This window comes from Onychostruthus taczanowskii, unplaced genomic scaffold (assembly GCF_017590055.1).
Source record: "Onychostruthus taczanowskii isolate IOZ18803 unplaced genomic scaffold, ASM1759005v1 scaffold64, whole genome shotgun sequence".
Taxonomy (NCBI): domain Eukaryota; kingdom Metazoa; phylum Chordata; class Aves; order Passeriformes; family Passeridae; genus Onychostruthus; species Onychostruthus taczanowskii.
The window spans coordinates 2,251,408-2,266,583 of NW_024504122.1; the positions used below are offsets into that span (position 1 = coordinate 2,251,408).

Sequence of the window (15,176 nt, forward strand, 5' to 3'; positions counted from 1 at the left end):
GTGTAAGATGAGAACACTGATCCATGCAGAGGCTTTTTTGGGAACAGTTTATATTGTCTTTAAAGCATTGATCAGGCAGATACTTGGAACACACTATTTAAGTCCAATCAATTTCTTCTAGTCAGAGCAGTTCAGTGTAGATGATCTTATTTCTGCACCTGAACAAGCTAATTATATTGGAAACTCACTGAAGAGTGATACCTGAATTATCAGGGAAGGCTGTGACAAGGTTGGACCTGGGTTAAAATGCTGATTGTTACCAGCTTTTCCTGCAGTTCTGTAAGAGCAGCTGAGCCTACACTGTGCTGCTCTAGTCCTTTAGCATGTTATTAAAGCTGCCTGGCTTCTCTTATTGAGTTGGATGCACTCTGGCACCAATATGTATTACGTACGAGTGCCTTATGTGTTTAAAAGGCAGAGTTCCTCCAAGATCCTGCCTGGAGGGAATGAATCCAACTGACTCAATACTTTTAAATCACATCTTTATAAGAGAGGAAATTCACCCTTTGGTTACATTATGGAAGAGAAACATTTTAACTGTAATCACTCCTACAGGAAGAGTTTATCCTGTGTTAAGGGTAATGCAGTTTGCTGTGGGACTGTGGGTTTGAATGGAAAAGCAGCTCTGACAAATAACCCCTTTATAGACCTGATGCAGCTTCTTTGTAGCTACAATTCTGGATATAAAACTCCCATGTGAGAACAAAACCCAAGTGAAAATAAATGGGACTTGCTGTGAAGCTGTGCCAGCCACCCTGTCACATCTTCCTTGGTGGCTGAGAATGGCCAAGGCTGTCCTGCTCATTTGTGTTATTTCTTTGCCCAGGCCTTCTGTTGAAGCCTCTTAAATTACACTCCTGTAACTGCAGACAGAAATTTGCAACATGTCAGTAGTGACCAGCCTTGAACTCCCAGTGAATAAAATGCTACTGAAACTTCCCACCACTTCCACTGCCCTTCAGCTCAAGGTGCTGAGGTGATTTTGTTCCTTGTTACAAGTAATTTCAACTAGGGACCAGAGCCCTCTCCTGTTGGAGAGGCCCCAACACAGCTTTACCAAGGGCTATCCTGGTAAAGGCTTTCTGACTTTGGTCTGAATCCCACGTTCAACAAATGTTTGCAGCAAAATTCACGTGAATTCCTGTTGTTAGATCAATTTGTCAGTATGGACAAATTGCTGGAGGGGTTAATTGTGAACCTTTCTAATATAATTAACTATTGATTAGTGTTTGATAGGCTGAGGTTTAAAAAAAAAAGGAGAGAACATTATGAAGAAAACAGGGTTGCTGTCTTGTATCATAGGGAAATTTGGTAATTTGGGCAATTACTCCTCGTGGACAACTCCACACTTCTTTTCTTCTCCATTTTTCTGCTTGTGACCTGCAATACAGATGTGAAAGTGTTGTCAAGTAACTTTTCAGGAGGAACTAATCCAGAATAAGTGAGGAAGAGAGCTCTGGTGTTGAAGGTCTCATGTAATCATGTACCTTTTACAGCCAGACAACAACAGAGGGCAATAGCTCGCTAGAAAATATCTCGGCTGCAGAAGGGTTTCCAGTCGATCACGGTGATGGCGATCTCGGCAGCTCTTTGCACGGCCTCGCTGGGATCACCCAGGCAGCGCTGGAACGTGTCCCTGTGACCCAGCAGCGCCTGGCGGCCCTCGGGCAGCTCAGCCAGCAGGGTGAGGGCTTTGAGTGCATTCAAACGCGCTTTGCTGGTTTCCTCAGCAACCAGCGGCAGAAAAGGTGGAATGGCTTCAGCACCCATGGCTGTGGATCTCCCTGCAGGGAAATAAACTGGCTTTGAAATGTGACAACTAAGCATCATCCTCCTGGACTGACATCTTCTATTCCCTGCCTGGCTGCAGCTCTGAACAGCCCTGGAGGTGCAGTGCACAGAGACAGAACATGCTCTTCTTTCAGAGACCAAGGCTGGTTCCCAGCTGTTTGTTTTTAAGGAAAAAATCTTTCATGCTTAACTTTATCTGCCTTGCACATTAGTATTTCATTTGCAATAAATTATCAAAAAATACACGAGGCACTATATGGTAGAATAAACTATGCTTTGGAGGGGGGTGAGGAGCGGAGTTTGTTACATGCCCTTAAGAACATCCTCCAGTCTTTCATTTCTAAAAACACTTCAAAGACCGAGATTCACTCCTGAGTTGTCTTTGGAAGCCCGAGGAAGGTTTGCAGAGGAGGACTGGAACACAACTGCTGTTATTGAGACTTTTATGTCTAATTACTCATTCATCACACTGGAAATTTAACAGTTAGTATTTTCTGTGTCATGTAAGTTACTTGGATTGGTACAGACCTTATTAATATTCATTGCTCTCCCAGCTGTGAGAGAGGAGCTGCCTCTAACCCAGAATGTTTCCGGAGAGCAGCACTCCTCTGCTGAGCACTGGTGATCCAGGGCAGCTCCAGCTTTCTGGATCTCTGTGTGCTCTGGACTTGAATGGAAAATGTTCCCTCTCTGGAGGGAAATGATGCAGGTGAGGTAGATAAAAACTTCTTGACCTACTTAAGGGAACGAAATGTGAACTATCCTGTCCCCCCTAGGCACTGTGACGAAGCAGCAATAGTTGCTAAAGACAGTCATAAAGAAATGTCCCAGTCTTAGAGTTTCTTGAGGACCATTAACACTCTCAGAAACTGAGGACTTGGGGAGGTGGGGGGGCAAATATTTTGTTACTTAGTAGCCCTAGAATTGGATTTCCAGGAGGTACTCCAACAGAATTGCCTCTGTCTCTCACCCTGAGGTGCCACAAGAGCAAACATCAGCGCTCCTGTCGAGCTGACTTGAACTTCGGGCTGGGTGTCTTCCAGCAGGCTCAGCAGCACAGGAATCACCTCTTCCTGGCACACGGCGATTTTCCCCTCAGCATGAGAGCTGTGGAGAGAAGATGGTTCAGCTGAGTGAGCCCTTCAACTGTGCCTGCTACCTGTGCAGCCCTGTGGAAGTCCAGGGCACTGGGAATATTTCTCTGTCTGCTCTGGGGTGCCCTGACCCCCAGGGGAGCACTGACTTTGACCCTCATTCATGGAGAAAGTTTCCTAGATTTCAAAATAGACTAGAATCCATGAAAGTCTGAAATAGATTATAGAGAGTAGTGTAGGTGTATCACCTGGTGGGAAATTGAGGTTTTTGGATTTTTTGTATGTTGTGGATGGAAGCAAGATGGAGTGCACAGGGTGCTGTTCTGGGTTTCTTCTTTGTGATTCTTCTTCTTGAGTTTGGGTGGCATTCTGTAATTGGGCAAAAAAGTCTGCATTGAGGCTCTTTGGGATCAGTTACTGGGTTAAAAGGGAAAATAATCTAGGTGTCAGTTCTTAATTGGATAGTTTAGTCTTAAAAGACCTTGTAACAAGAGCTTGTTAGCCATTCTGTGCATTCTAATGAAAGGCTGCTGAACTCACAGTAGTGAGACTGTTTTACTGATAAGAAATAATAAACACTTGAGTCCAAAAATGAACTACCATCTCAAGTGCCTTCAATGCAGACCCAGAGAAACCCACAACTGCTACCCCCCCGGTCTCTGGCCATGCTGGAGCCGCAGCCCTGTCCTGGTGCCACCAGCACTGTCACAGCTGCTGTGTCCCCCTGGAGGGACTGTCCTGCCCCCGAGGCACCCGAGGGATGGCTGTGACTGTGGCTGCTGAACCCACCTGCTGATACAGGCCTAGGACACCACACCAACCTGCTCAGACGAGCTTCACTATATTCTAGGTTATTTTTAGGTGATAGCTGGATTTTTAAAAAGCATTCTATGGTACACTGGACACTGATGGGCAGCTGCATGTAACAGGATATAGGATTAAGGGTGTTGCTGGTCATAATTGCAACAGAGTTACAAACCTGGCTGGTGAAGCCTCTAGAGATTTAAAAACCTGCTAAACCAGAGGACTAAAATGAATTCTTCTCCCAGATCACTTTTCTCTCTTTCTTTCCAGCCTCTCTAATGAGGAGAATATTTAATGTGGCCCAGCCATTGCAGGGACCTAGAATATAGCTCATATGCATATTTCAGTTGCATTTTGCTTTCTTTCTATGACTCATGTTAATTATACTCTTTTCCTCTAATACCTGTCTTTATTATAGGACACAAGGAAATGTGTAGTGCCAGTTGATATGTAAACTACATCAACTGCAGACCTTTTTAAATTAAGCATTTGTTGAACACTTATATTTTCTGATTGTAGTACAGTGGACTTACGTTATTCCTTTCATCCATTCTCTGATACACAAATTTAATATAAAGATTTTTTTTTCTGATCCATCACTGATGTATGTGGCAGCCTGTGGCAGAAAACTATTTCTGTCTTCAATCACAGTGAAAGTTTCCAAGGATCTCTAATTTTCTGAGAGAGAGCACTTTTCCAAAAACCTAAGGGCTATTCTCCCTACCTCCATAGTGGTCAGAATTCTGTTTCTACAAGATTTTTCATGTAAGAATTTTTTCCTAGCAGTGCTGTACCAGGAAAAAATCCTGATTCACTGCCAATACTGAAAACAAACAGAAGGAGAAGGAATGACTGATCAGCAACTGCTTTCTTCAGTCATTTATAGCAGTTAGGAATTTTTAAAGGCCCATGTGTCCCATTTTGTTTTACCCATGTGTGCATTCAGGCTGATAGTGCTTTACATGTGAAATGTGGCAGCTTCAGTGTGTAGTGGAACACAGCTGTAAATGAATGGCATTTATTTATTCCTGAATTAGTTCTGAATTTACTCCTGAATTTATTCCTGAAAGAATTAGTTCTTTCTTGGACTTAAGCATTAGAGAGGTTTCTTTACCTGATTTCTAAGAGGACCCAGGCTGCTTTGCTCCTGATGGCTGTGGAGGGGTGTGAGAGCTTTTCCTTCAGCACAGTAACAGCACCAGCTGCCAGGGCTTCAGAAATCTCCACACGAAGGCAGTTGGAGAGTGTACCAAGGATTAGCTCCTGGATCTCATCCAACTCTGTCTTCAACTTCAGGACCAGTGGGGGAATCAAACCAGCCTGCAGGACACCACCAGCCCCTGCAGAGGGGACAGGAAGGAACGTGGGTGAGAGCTGAGTGCAGTTACCATTGCTACTTGCACCTGGAATTTCTTCAAAGGATCAAAATACATGTGAGGACTCATTTCCTTACACAGAAGTGGAATTGAGAGATGGAAACTACTCCAACATTCCCCTGTTTATAAATGTCATCTCAGCACTGCTTCTTTGGGAAGCTTCCCCAAAAGCCCTCCAAAGAAATCAAACCAAGTAATAACCAACATGACAATTGCTTTGATGTTCCCAGTTTCTCTGTAATATTTCTCCCAAAATTATCCTTGCAAGGAAAATATAGGAAATATACATACATACAAAGTCACCTCCTGTGCCGCCTTTCTAACTGTTCTCAACATGAACAGATGCCAAGAGAGACAGAGATGTTGCCTTTAGGGCTCGTTCTTTTACTCTCATGGTGGTTTCTGCTGGGGAGAAGTCAAGATTTTGGGAACTGTCAGCCCTCACACATTTCTTTGTAGTAGTTCTGTCAAGGCAAAAATTTAAATCCTGAACTTTCCAGCGGTCAGTACTCTTGCACTGGCTCCTAAAATATAACATCAAAGGCAGAGAGATCATACCTTGCCCAGCAAGTGATGTCTTTGCTATGAGCCAGGATCTGATTTGTACCATTTCTCACCCTTTACTAAGTCAACACTGCAACAGCAATGCCAGGGGAAAGCAGAATGTACTGTCCACAAGTAACTATGTGAAAACAAAATTCTCCAGCTTGTCTTGTTGCTAAGACTGATTCTTTGGTTGCTATGAGAAATGTGGCTCCTTTCAAAGTGATTAATATATGGTTAGATAAGGAAGTTTTGTGGATAAGAGTCATCAAGGTATTTTCAAATGAATCTTCACAGCAGAGACAAGTGGCAAAGACATTTTAATGACCCTTGGTAGTGCATAAGAGAAATCCCTCACCTTGATAATTGGGTGAAAAATAGGATTCTAATCTAGAGTTATTCTGTTGTACATATTTCTGAGGCTTTGCTAATACTGAATAACTTCTTATGGTACTGACTTCTTAGGATCCACATTACAATACCAAGGCAAAGAAATGCCTTGGGGTGATATTACATCTTTTCTACCTGTGCTAAATTTGGAGGTCAGTTTCTGTGAGAATTCAAATAAATAAGGAAAACCAGTTCCAAGACAATTCACATTGCAGGCTAACAACATTTTGCAAACAAGGATTTCTCCTTGTGCCAGAAAGGCAAAGCAGGAAAGGAAAGTGAAATAATCTTTGAAACTGTGGCTCTGTGTGTCACTACACAGGGGAGTTGGTGCTTTCACTGTGAAAAAAACCCAACCAACCCTATATTGCTCCCTGGAGGAACAAAATAAATTTGTCAAAGAGTAACTCCAGCCCATTTATACTGTTCCTGCAGAAGGATGTGACAAAGGACACCTGCACTATTGCTCTGCAAAGGGCTCTGTTGCAGGGTCCCTGGGAAGGAGGCCAGCTCGTCCATGACCAGCATCAGCCCTCTTGACAAGGATTGCTGGGATTTGGATTGTATATCATAGGTATAGAAAGGTTTTGACAGGTTAGACAGCAGCAGGAATATGTCTGTGAATTCTCCATGCCTTATGGAATGCCAGGCAGTAGGGAACCCACTAGTGAACTGCTCCCAAGGAAGCAGACTAAAGCAGTTAAATCATATCCAGGACTCCTTTAGCCACACTTCCCAACAGTCTTTTGAAATGACCTGTGAAATACAAGATTTTTCAAATGCAACTTTTTAAACTCCTCCCAAAGTTTTTCATTAAAACAAAGTGTATGACCTGAGGGCATGAAATATGGTGACTGCTCACTGTCACCATATGCACTTCTAAATTCTGGGTGGAAATCAGTACAGAATCTCGGCTTCAGAGGAAGAGCAATAAATCAGATGTGACAGACTTAGGCTCACACTGCCTGTCACAAGCACCTGTGTGTAGCTTTAACTCACGTGGATCCCAGTGCTCCTTGGGACAGTCCATAAGCAAACCCTTTTTGCACAGTGCAGACACACTCTGGTTTGAGCCCAGAGAAACCACTGCTTGATTTAACTTTCCATCTGTCTGTAACAACTGCTGCTGTAGCATTCCCTCTACTTCCCTCGTGCTGGGAGATGTACTTGGCTCTTTCCTGGTTTTTGTACTTGCTTTCAATACTCACTAGCCATTTTTTAACCCATCACGTTAAGTTTCATTTTCACTTTGCTGCAATTCTCTCTTTTTCAGGACTTCCTTGCTAAGTTCTCTCAATTCTCTTGATCACTTTATCACCATACAGCCAAGAAGTATAACCAGCATTCAGGTTTCACTTCTTTCTGCCTGGGTTTCAATTATCTTTAATGTATTCCACCAATACATTCATGCAGCTAGGGCTGCTTTCACTTGCCCTTGGCTTTATTCCTTCCAGTTAATGTTTATTGACTTTCTTTGCCTCAGCCATCCCTCATTCATTGCACTTCATGTCTTCTTTTGGGGCTGGCCTTTACTATGGCATTGCAGTCCTGGGTGTGAAAGCCACTTTGTGTCTGTGTCCCTAAGCTGCTGAGATAATGTACAATGTTGTGTAGAACAGCTTTGATTTTGTGCAGCCATTAACCAGTATTTATTCTGGGGCTACTGGTGCTCATTTTGTCTGAAGACTTGGGATGTTCTTATGTTTTTTTTTTTTTTTTTAAATTGATTTTGTTTTACCAGGTTGGGTCTCTGTACCAGGAACTTTCTTGTCTACTGTTTTTGTCGAGATGTCTGAGCTCAAATGCTGTCGTGCTACTAGAGGGAGCTTCCCAGATATAAATATAGAAATAAAGATGAATTGTTTGACCTTGTCAAAAGTCTCAGTGTGGTGAAGAGAAAGAGGGTGGAGAGGAAAGGCCATCAACAGCAACAACAAAAAGAGACTACCTAACACTGGGACTGAAATTTCCACGTGGAAATTCGTCATGATTTTCCCAGGGGAACCACAGGTTGAAAGGTCTAGGGAGGGAAAAGGGAGGAGGCAAAATCAGTGGCAATTTGTTTGGGAGTCACTTGTAAATGAGAGAAGTCTCAGATCCTTGGATCTTAGTGGGTGAGCAACAGGAGGGGAAGGTAAGCTGGGGTTTTGAGTAGTCCTGTACTGAAAAATACAGTGGCATCCTCAGGATATCAATTTTTTCATTAAAATACTGCCCTTTCAAAGGGCTTTGTCTATTGCAGAGAGTGTTCTAGATACCCTGAGCCCAGTGAAGTAGTTGGGAAAAATGTTTTCAAAATGCAAATAGTTGCATTTGCAGCTGCATAGTTAACGTCATTATTGATCTGTTTTTCTGAGAACTTGTAATCTTCCCCTGGGCTGCTTTTTATCTGAGCACTCATCTCTTCCTTCTCATAACTGTCTGGCCACTCTCATCCTCCCTTTCCTGATTTTTTTTCAAATAGGCCCAAAGAGGAGTTGCCATTTATTCTGTTCTCTCAGTATGGCTGCAGGGCATGTAAACAAGTTAAATTTAGTAGAAGATGAAGGAGTTATTTACAGTACATAAGAATGGTGTTTTGTTTTGGTTTTCAATTACATAAATCAAACCACATTTCAAATCCTTTTCCTTAAAAATGCTGGTTTTCAACTCAAAATGGTCTGGTCTGAAGCATGTGCCTCATGCATGGCCACAAAGTGATGACTGGTGTAACAGAACACATTAAAATAATATGGAAACACAGATCCTCTGAAATATGAATCTTTGTTGGCACCTTGGATGTGTCTCTGCAATGGTCACACCAGTATTTGAAATGCCCCAGTAAAGGCATTTGTGCTTAGGAAGGGGCACAGAGGAAAAGCAAAGCAGAGCCATGGGAAGGGAACCTGCTGCCTGGCATCACAGCCAGCTGGCACAGCCCTGGGGGAGCTCACTGCCTGAGGAGCCAAGTGATCCCGACTGAACTCCCAGAGCAGCAGCTCTCTTGCTTGCCCTGCAATAGTTTATCAGCATTTCAGAGGGAAGAAAGGGATTATTGCCCTTGGGAGTGCCACCATACATCATAGACACTGGCTAACAGTGCTGGGTGATGCTTCCTTGGTGCCAAGAGTGACACTTTGAGTGACAAGATGAGCACAGGGGATGCTGCCCCTGCACACCTTCCTTAACGACTCCTTGCTCACTACAGTTTAAATGGGAAAAATATAATTTATTCTGGGAAGATCTCTGAGTCACCTGTCACAAGAGCACAGTTTATGAACCTTGTAGTAGCTTATTTAATGTTAAGATTCAGCATTTTGATTCTCAGTGCTTCCAGCATTATGGCTGTGTCAGGGAGCAGATTGAATATAATACTAGAAATACTATAAAACTGGGCTGAACTTTCTGGGAGTGAGCTTTGGAGCAGGAGGCAGACCACATTCAGTGAACTACAGCTCACCTGCCTAGAACCCATCAGCTTCACCAGGACTCCTACCTGAAGAGGATAATTCTCTTGACCTCTTTGAAAATCAGAATATTCTGCTCTTCTTTGCAAGAATAGTTCTCTGTCTCTCCATGACAATTTAACAGGAACAAACAGCAGTGTCCCAAAGGATGGCTGTGCCTAGAGACAGAGGCCATCTCTTATCTGAAAGGACTGAGGGGTGGGAAGTCCCTGTTTACATGAACTGAAGAGCTACTGGGATATTAAGAGAACTGAGGAAAACACTGCAGAGATTGGATCAGACTAGAAATAGTAAACAATTCTGTATCAAACCATTTCAAATGGAAGCATTGGCTGGAGGTATTTATCTTATGAGAGCCCTAGGGATTCACCAGGTACAAAATCACAACCTCAACAGTAGTGTCTGCCAGATTTTCATTAAAAATACAAGAGCTTAATAAAACTTTATAAGCTTTATAAAAGCATTATGTGATCTGCTTTTGAAGCCACTGAGAATTTTTCCAATACTCAAGATTTTGGGATGCTGTCTGAATAAAAGATATGACAGAAATTAAGGTTATACAAATATTAAAAAGTCAGCAGTACCCTGCAGGAGCACATAATGTGGCTGCCTCTGGGGATGATTTAAAAACCCAGAATGTTTCCAGCATTAACAAGGAACAAGAAAGATTGGTCTGATAAACAAGAGGTTCCTAAGCTTCAGTAAAGAATGAAAGAGATTCCTGCATATCTTGTTTTTGTTTTTAGAAACTTTGAGTGTGTGCAATTGTAATATCAAAGCACCACTGAAAAAAAATTAGCACAGCAACTACATCTGATATATCTGCATTAGTTTCTCTGGTATAATTTAGAAATCCAAGAAACAGGTTACTTAAAAAAATGTCATTTTCATAGTAGTTAAGACTGCCTGTGACCACCTGCTTGAAAGGAGTGGGTTTAATTATTTAAATAATTCATGGCCAATGAAAAGAGGAGTAATATCTAAATAATTAAAAAACTTTAGTCTACAGAATGTGTTCTATCATATCTCTAAAAATTCTGAGAATGAGTTAGATAGAACAGACTTGTGTTTCACACAGAAATGATCCAAAATGAGAAATAAACCCTGGGTTCTGTTTTTGTACAAGGACTAGCTACAGTCCAATAACTGGCCAAGACAAATCCCCTCATCCTGACTGAGGGCAGTGTCAGATCCTTCAGTGGGAAATGCCCCAAAATACAAAGGTGGAAACAATTAAATGTGCTCTCTGTTGTGATAATGCATAATCCAGCAGCTGTGGATTGCTGCTCACTCATGGAATCTGAAGGCAGTCTCCACAGTGAAAGCAACTTTTCCTTCTTTCACTGAAACTATATTGACTTGTTATCACATACAAGAAAATAAACAATGAAAATGAAGGTGAAATAATTTTTTTTCCTAGCTCAAGTTGCTGATAGTCTGCCTGTAAGTTGCAGGATAAGCTGTGCTATCTTTTGCAGGGTTTTTTTTTTTTAGCCCTTCAGAATTCCAGGCGCTTGCACCTGCCTTTTAAGTAAATTTCTATAAGTTTTCTAAATTTGTAACTTCATCTATAGACACCCTCACAGTCATCCTGTGTACTCAAATGTGTGAATGCATGTGTACACACAGCATGCATGTCACTGATCTTCCATGCAGATTGATCACACAAATTGGGAAATTGCTCGGATTTTATTTCTCTGACAAAATATCTTTATAATTTTTTAAAAAATAATAAAAATCAAAGAAAAAATTCGTAAAGATTCACCCCAGAGGGTTGGAGGTTTTTTCCTTGCTCTTTTAGATGAAGAAGGAAATGTCACCCTGAAATTTATTAATTTCCTCTACAGTGAAGGCTTTGCCAAAATACATGGAGGAAGGAAAACAATCTGACATGTGCACTACTCGTGCCAAAGTCCTCAGATCAATAACTGTAGAGAAAATTAAAGCCTTAAGTTAACTACTCCCAAAAAGCTGAGCCTCAGCCACTGAGGCTATCCCATTTCAGATTTTCCAAGTCAGAATTTGTCCTTGTTTTCTGCTGGTCAGTGATGGACACTGTTGTTCGAAGATGAGACTAAGAGGGAGCAGGAGCAGTGCAGCCTTTAACCACAAGAGCCTCTTGAATTTCCACTTCCACAAGTACCCACTGGGACACACAGCATTCACAGAAGGCAGTGGATTTACTGTGCCTGACAGAAGACATTCTGAAGAGAAGGTGGACTGGCACATTCACAAACACTGACTTAAATCTTGGATTTTGTACTTTATACCAAGCACGAACATCAAGTGTTTGCAGTTCCTGTAGCAAGTTTCAGTCACAGAAAAATTGATGTTGTAAGGTGAACATGACATTATCAGTTTGACAAACATTCATATGGTTATTACTTCCATTGTGGCAATTTTAAAGATTCCTGTGGAGAAAGGTCTGCCCTGTCACAGAGGTTTGTAAAGATGTGTGAGAGCTCATTTCCTCCAGAGATTGTCTGGCTGGCTGGCGTGGAAGGAGTGGCTGGGGAGGAGGGAGGCAAACATTTGTTTCAGGCAAGTCAGCTGAACAGCTGAGAAATCATTCAGAGACATTTTACACTAATAAAAAGAGCTTAAAACTTTTAAATTCAACTGTCTTACAAGCCCCTAATGTGAGAGCAATGAAAAATTGCAAGTTTTCATAACTTCTGCTGAGAAAATAGGTTGAAAGAAAAATAAATCTTTCTTCTTTTGGGGCAGAGGGCCAAATAATTAAAGCAGAATGAATGAAGTTCAAGAAACAGTTTTCTCAACTATCTTAAATTTCTGCTCCTGGAAGTTATATCTGTGCAACTGGAATTCTGCATTACAAAATGGCATTACACAGCCAAGTGACCATTAGAACATCTTGGTTATCTTTAAGGTTCACCTTCTGTAACCAGTGAATTAACCCCACACATGCTCAGACACCAAAGAACTTTTTTTTTCAGTTTTGTTCCTTAGGAGAAATGTCATTAAGATGGGAAAAATCATTCTCTGAACTTCCATAGTACAATTAAATGGCAATCCATCAGAAACAGAGGTATATGAATGAGAATGTTTCCTATAGAGATTTGATTATACTACTGTCAAACATTAAAAATGAGAGGCTTAAAGCAACCAAATATCAGAATTAATTATGTGTCAGATTCTGTAGAATTTTGTCCTGAAAATTAATATAAACTTGCTTTGAACATATGAATCATTGCACAGACTGAAAACTGAACAGACTGAAAAACTGCAAATAGTGGTAGAAGAAAACAAGAAGAAATTGATGGGAACATGAATTCAGTCTCATTGTGTAAGCACTTATTTTTTGCATTTTCTCCACTGTTAGAAGTGTGGGAGATATGTTTTATATTATATATGTTACATATGCTATATGTTATATATATTATATGTTATATTACATTATTTTTAAAACGACCTGATAGAAATTTCAAAGAAGAAGGAACTGGAGAAATTGTAGTGCTGAGAAATCCACTGCTTCTGTTAGCTGGTCAGGCCTGCTGGCAAAGCTGCAATAAGACAATTTTATCCTACAGTTCACACTGCTTCCACTGATGCCAAGATGAGCACAACTGACTGGTGAGAACTGATAAAACCTCCCAAAAAGAAGAATAGAGTACTACAGGTGGGTGAAATCCTTTTCTGCTTCAGATGCTCTGGCTTGGAAATTTTGTTTGAAATGAGAGCAGAAGAAACACATCTTGATTGGAACCACAGGCCCAGATGGCTGCACGACGTGAGTGGAGCTGGGTGAACAGCAGATTGTGCCTCCCCTCTCCACTCAGACCTGCTACTTGCAGGTCTTTTTTTTTATTGCATGAGAAGCCATGTTCTTAAGGAAAACTGCTCTCTGTACTCAACGAAAATTGCATTCTGTTCTGAGGCTCTACAATAGTGCTTTCCAGTGTCTTTTAGCCTACATTTTATTTCAAGCAGTGATAAATTCAAAAACCCTAATTGAATACAAGCCTGCCAAGGTGTGGGCTGCTTTGAGGATGATTTGTTTTTTAAAGTACCTCCCCAGTAAATGTTTGGCACAACAGCAAAATGAAGCTGTTACTTAACCTGAATTAAAATATTAGGTCTAGCTTCTGTAAACATGCCAGATTAAGCATAGGCACTTCAACAGTACTACTTATGTGCTTATCTATTAGAACGTTATATACAGAGGATTCAAACCACTGTTAAACAGAAACAGAAAACACACTTTGTGTCTGCTTTGTACTTTCTATAAGTGGGCTGGTAGATAGATGGGAAGCTCTCAGAGTTTATGTAGGTGCAAAACCACCCGTGGGCCTGACGTTAAGTGGACAATTGTCCAAAACACAATTACTCAGTCCTGACTGCAATATTACAAATTTTTTAAGAACTGGACTGGCATTTGAAGTCCCCATATAGTAAAGCTACCTGGATGTTCCCAGCTCTTCTTCCATAGCTTCCCAGAATTACCTTTGTGTCCTCAAAAAAAAATTGTCCCACTTTTTATTTTTTTAATTACCAAATATTTTCTGTTAATCAGACACAAGGAGGTTATAGAACAGATAAATAACTGTGCCTTATGAAATTGTAGTTATATCTTGTGGTTCTTACATGAAGTGGAATTATCATGCTTAAAGGACACAAGAAAATGTGAAGTCCAATGACCACATTTTTTCCAAGTATCTATTAAATTATATATAATCCTTCTGAGGGCCCAGTTTGGTACTTCTTCATCTGGTAAGAACATAAGTGGCAAAACTAAATAGATTTGAAATCAATAGATTTATTTTTGTTTGTTATTACAAAAAAATTTAAAACCCCACTAAATGCCTACTGATGTCCTCAAGTGGGAGAGACCTACTTTCAAGGCACTCTTCAGTGAATATTTAATCATTCTTATGAAGTGCAAAACCCCCAGCCAGGAAGATTGCAGGAGGGAAGAGGGTGCCCTAAGAATAACCAACAACTTGTTACTCAGACCACTTTAACAGAAGATCCGAAGCTGGTACAATTTGTTTTAAAAGCTTTGGCTTCAAAAAATTCCTGGCACTCTTTAATTGCATCTCCTGGTGTAATTCCTAAAGATTTCTGTATTTTGATATCAAGTGATTTTTTTCTGTTCAACCTTCATGGATCCTTTGTTGTGTACTTTACTAAGTGATCCCCAGTTTGGGTTAATATTCAAAGGGTTTTGTTTTGGTTTTTTCCCTATTCCTTTGCCCTTAATAGTGAAAAATCAGCAAAGAATACTTTAATTGACTTTTTTTTTTAATAACATAATAATACAGTCTTCAAGGACGTGCTCTTCACAGAGAACTATGTTCCTTTATCTTGTTTCACAGTATCACTGTAGCTTTCTTCCCGTGGAGGCTCTGAAGGAATAGGAGCGCATGGATCCATCCCAAAGCTTAGGATAACCAAGGACTGCTGTGGAAAGTTTCCTGCACAGGAAAGCCAAGATATCTTCCAGGGCTCTGGGAGAGCAGCTCCCCTCCAGCTGCTGGATTTAATGTTTGTTTTTCTCAACTTGGCTTCAGTAGCAACTGCTGATGCAGCAGCTGAAACAATGAGCTGCACACACGGTAGGTACATAATAGAACTGTGAAGGGAGGGATGTAAAGCACTCAACGTTTGTAGGGTTTGGTCGTTGTTTTCTTTTTAAAGAAGTTCTCTTTCAGTTGATTGTGATATTAGATGTAATGCATTGTCTGGGTTCACATTCTCAAATGTCTCTCATG

At 41.0% G+C, this 15,176-nt stretch overlaps 1 protein-coding gene across 1 annotated transcript in view; it reads right to left on the reverse strand.

Moving 5' to 3' along the window:
- Window positions 1-1,524: 1,524 nt before the first annotated feature.
- Window positions 1,525-15,176, reverse strand: part of RSPH14 (radial spoke head 14 homolog) — a 72,008-nt gene continuing 58,356 nt past the window's right edge. The window contains exons 4-6 of the mRNA XM_041420402.1: window positions 4,804-5,029; window positions 2,762-2,898; window positions 1,525-1,784 (exon numbers count right to left, since the gene is read on the reverse strand). Coding sequence (XP_041276336.1) covers window positions 1,525-1,784; window positions 2,762-2,898; window positions 4,804-5,029 — 623 coding nt within the window. The remainder of the gene's footprint in view (window positions 1,785-2,761; window positions 2,899-4,803; window positions 5,030-15,176) is intronic.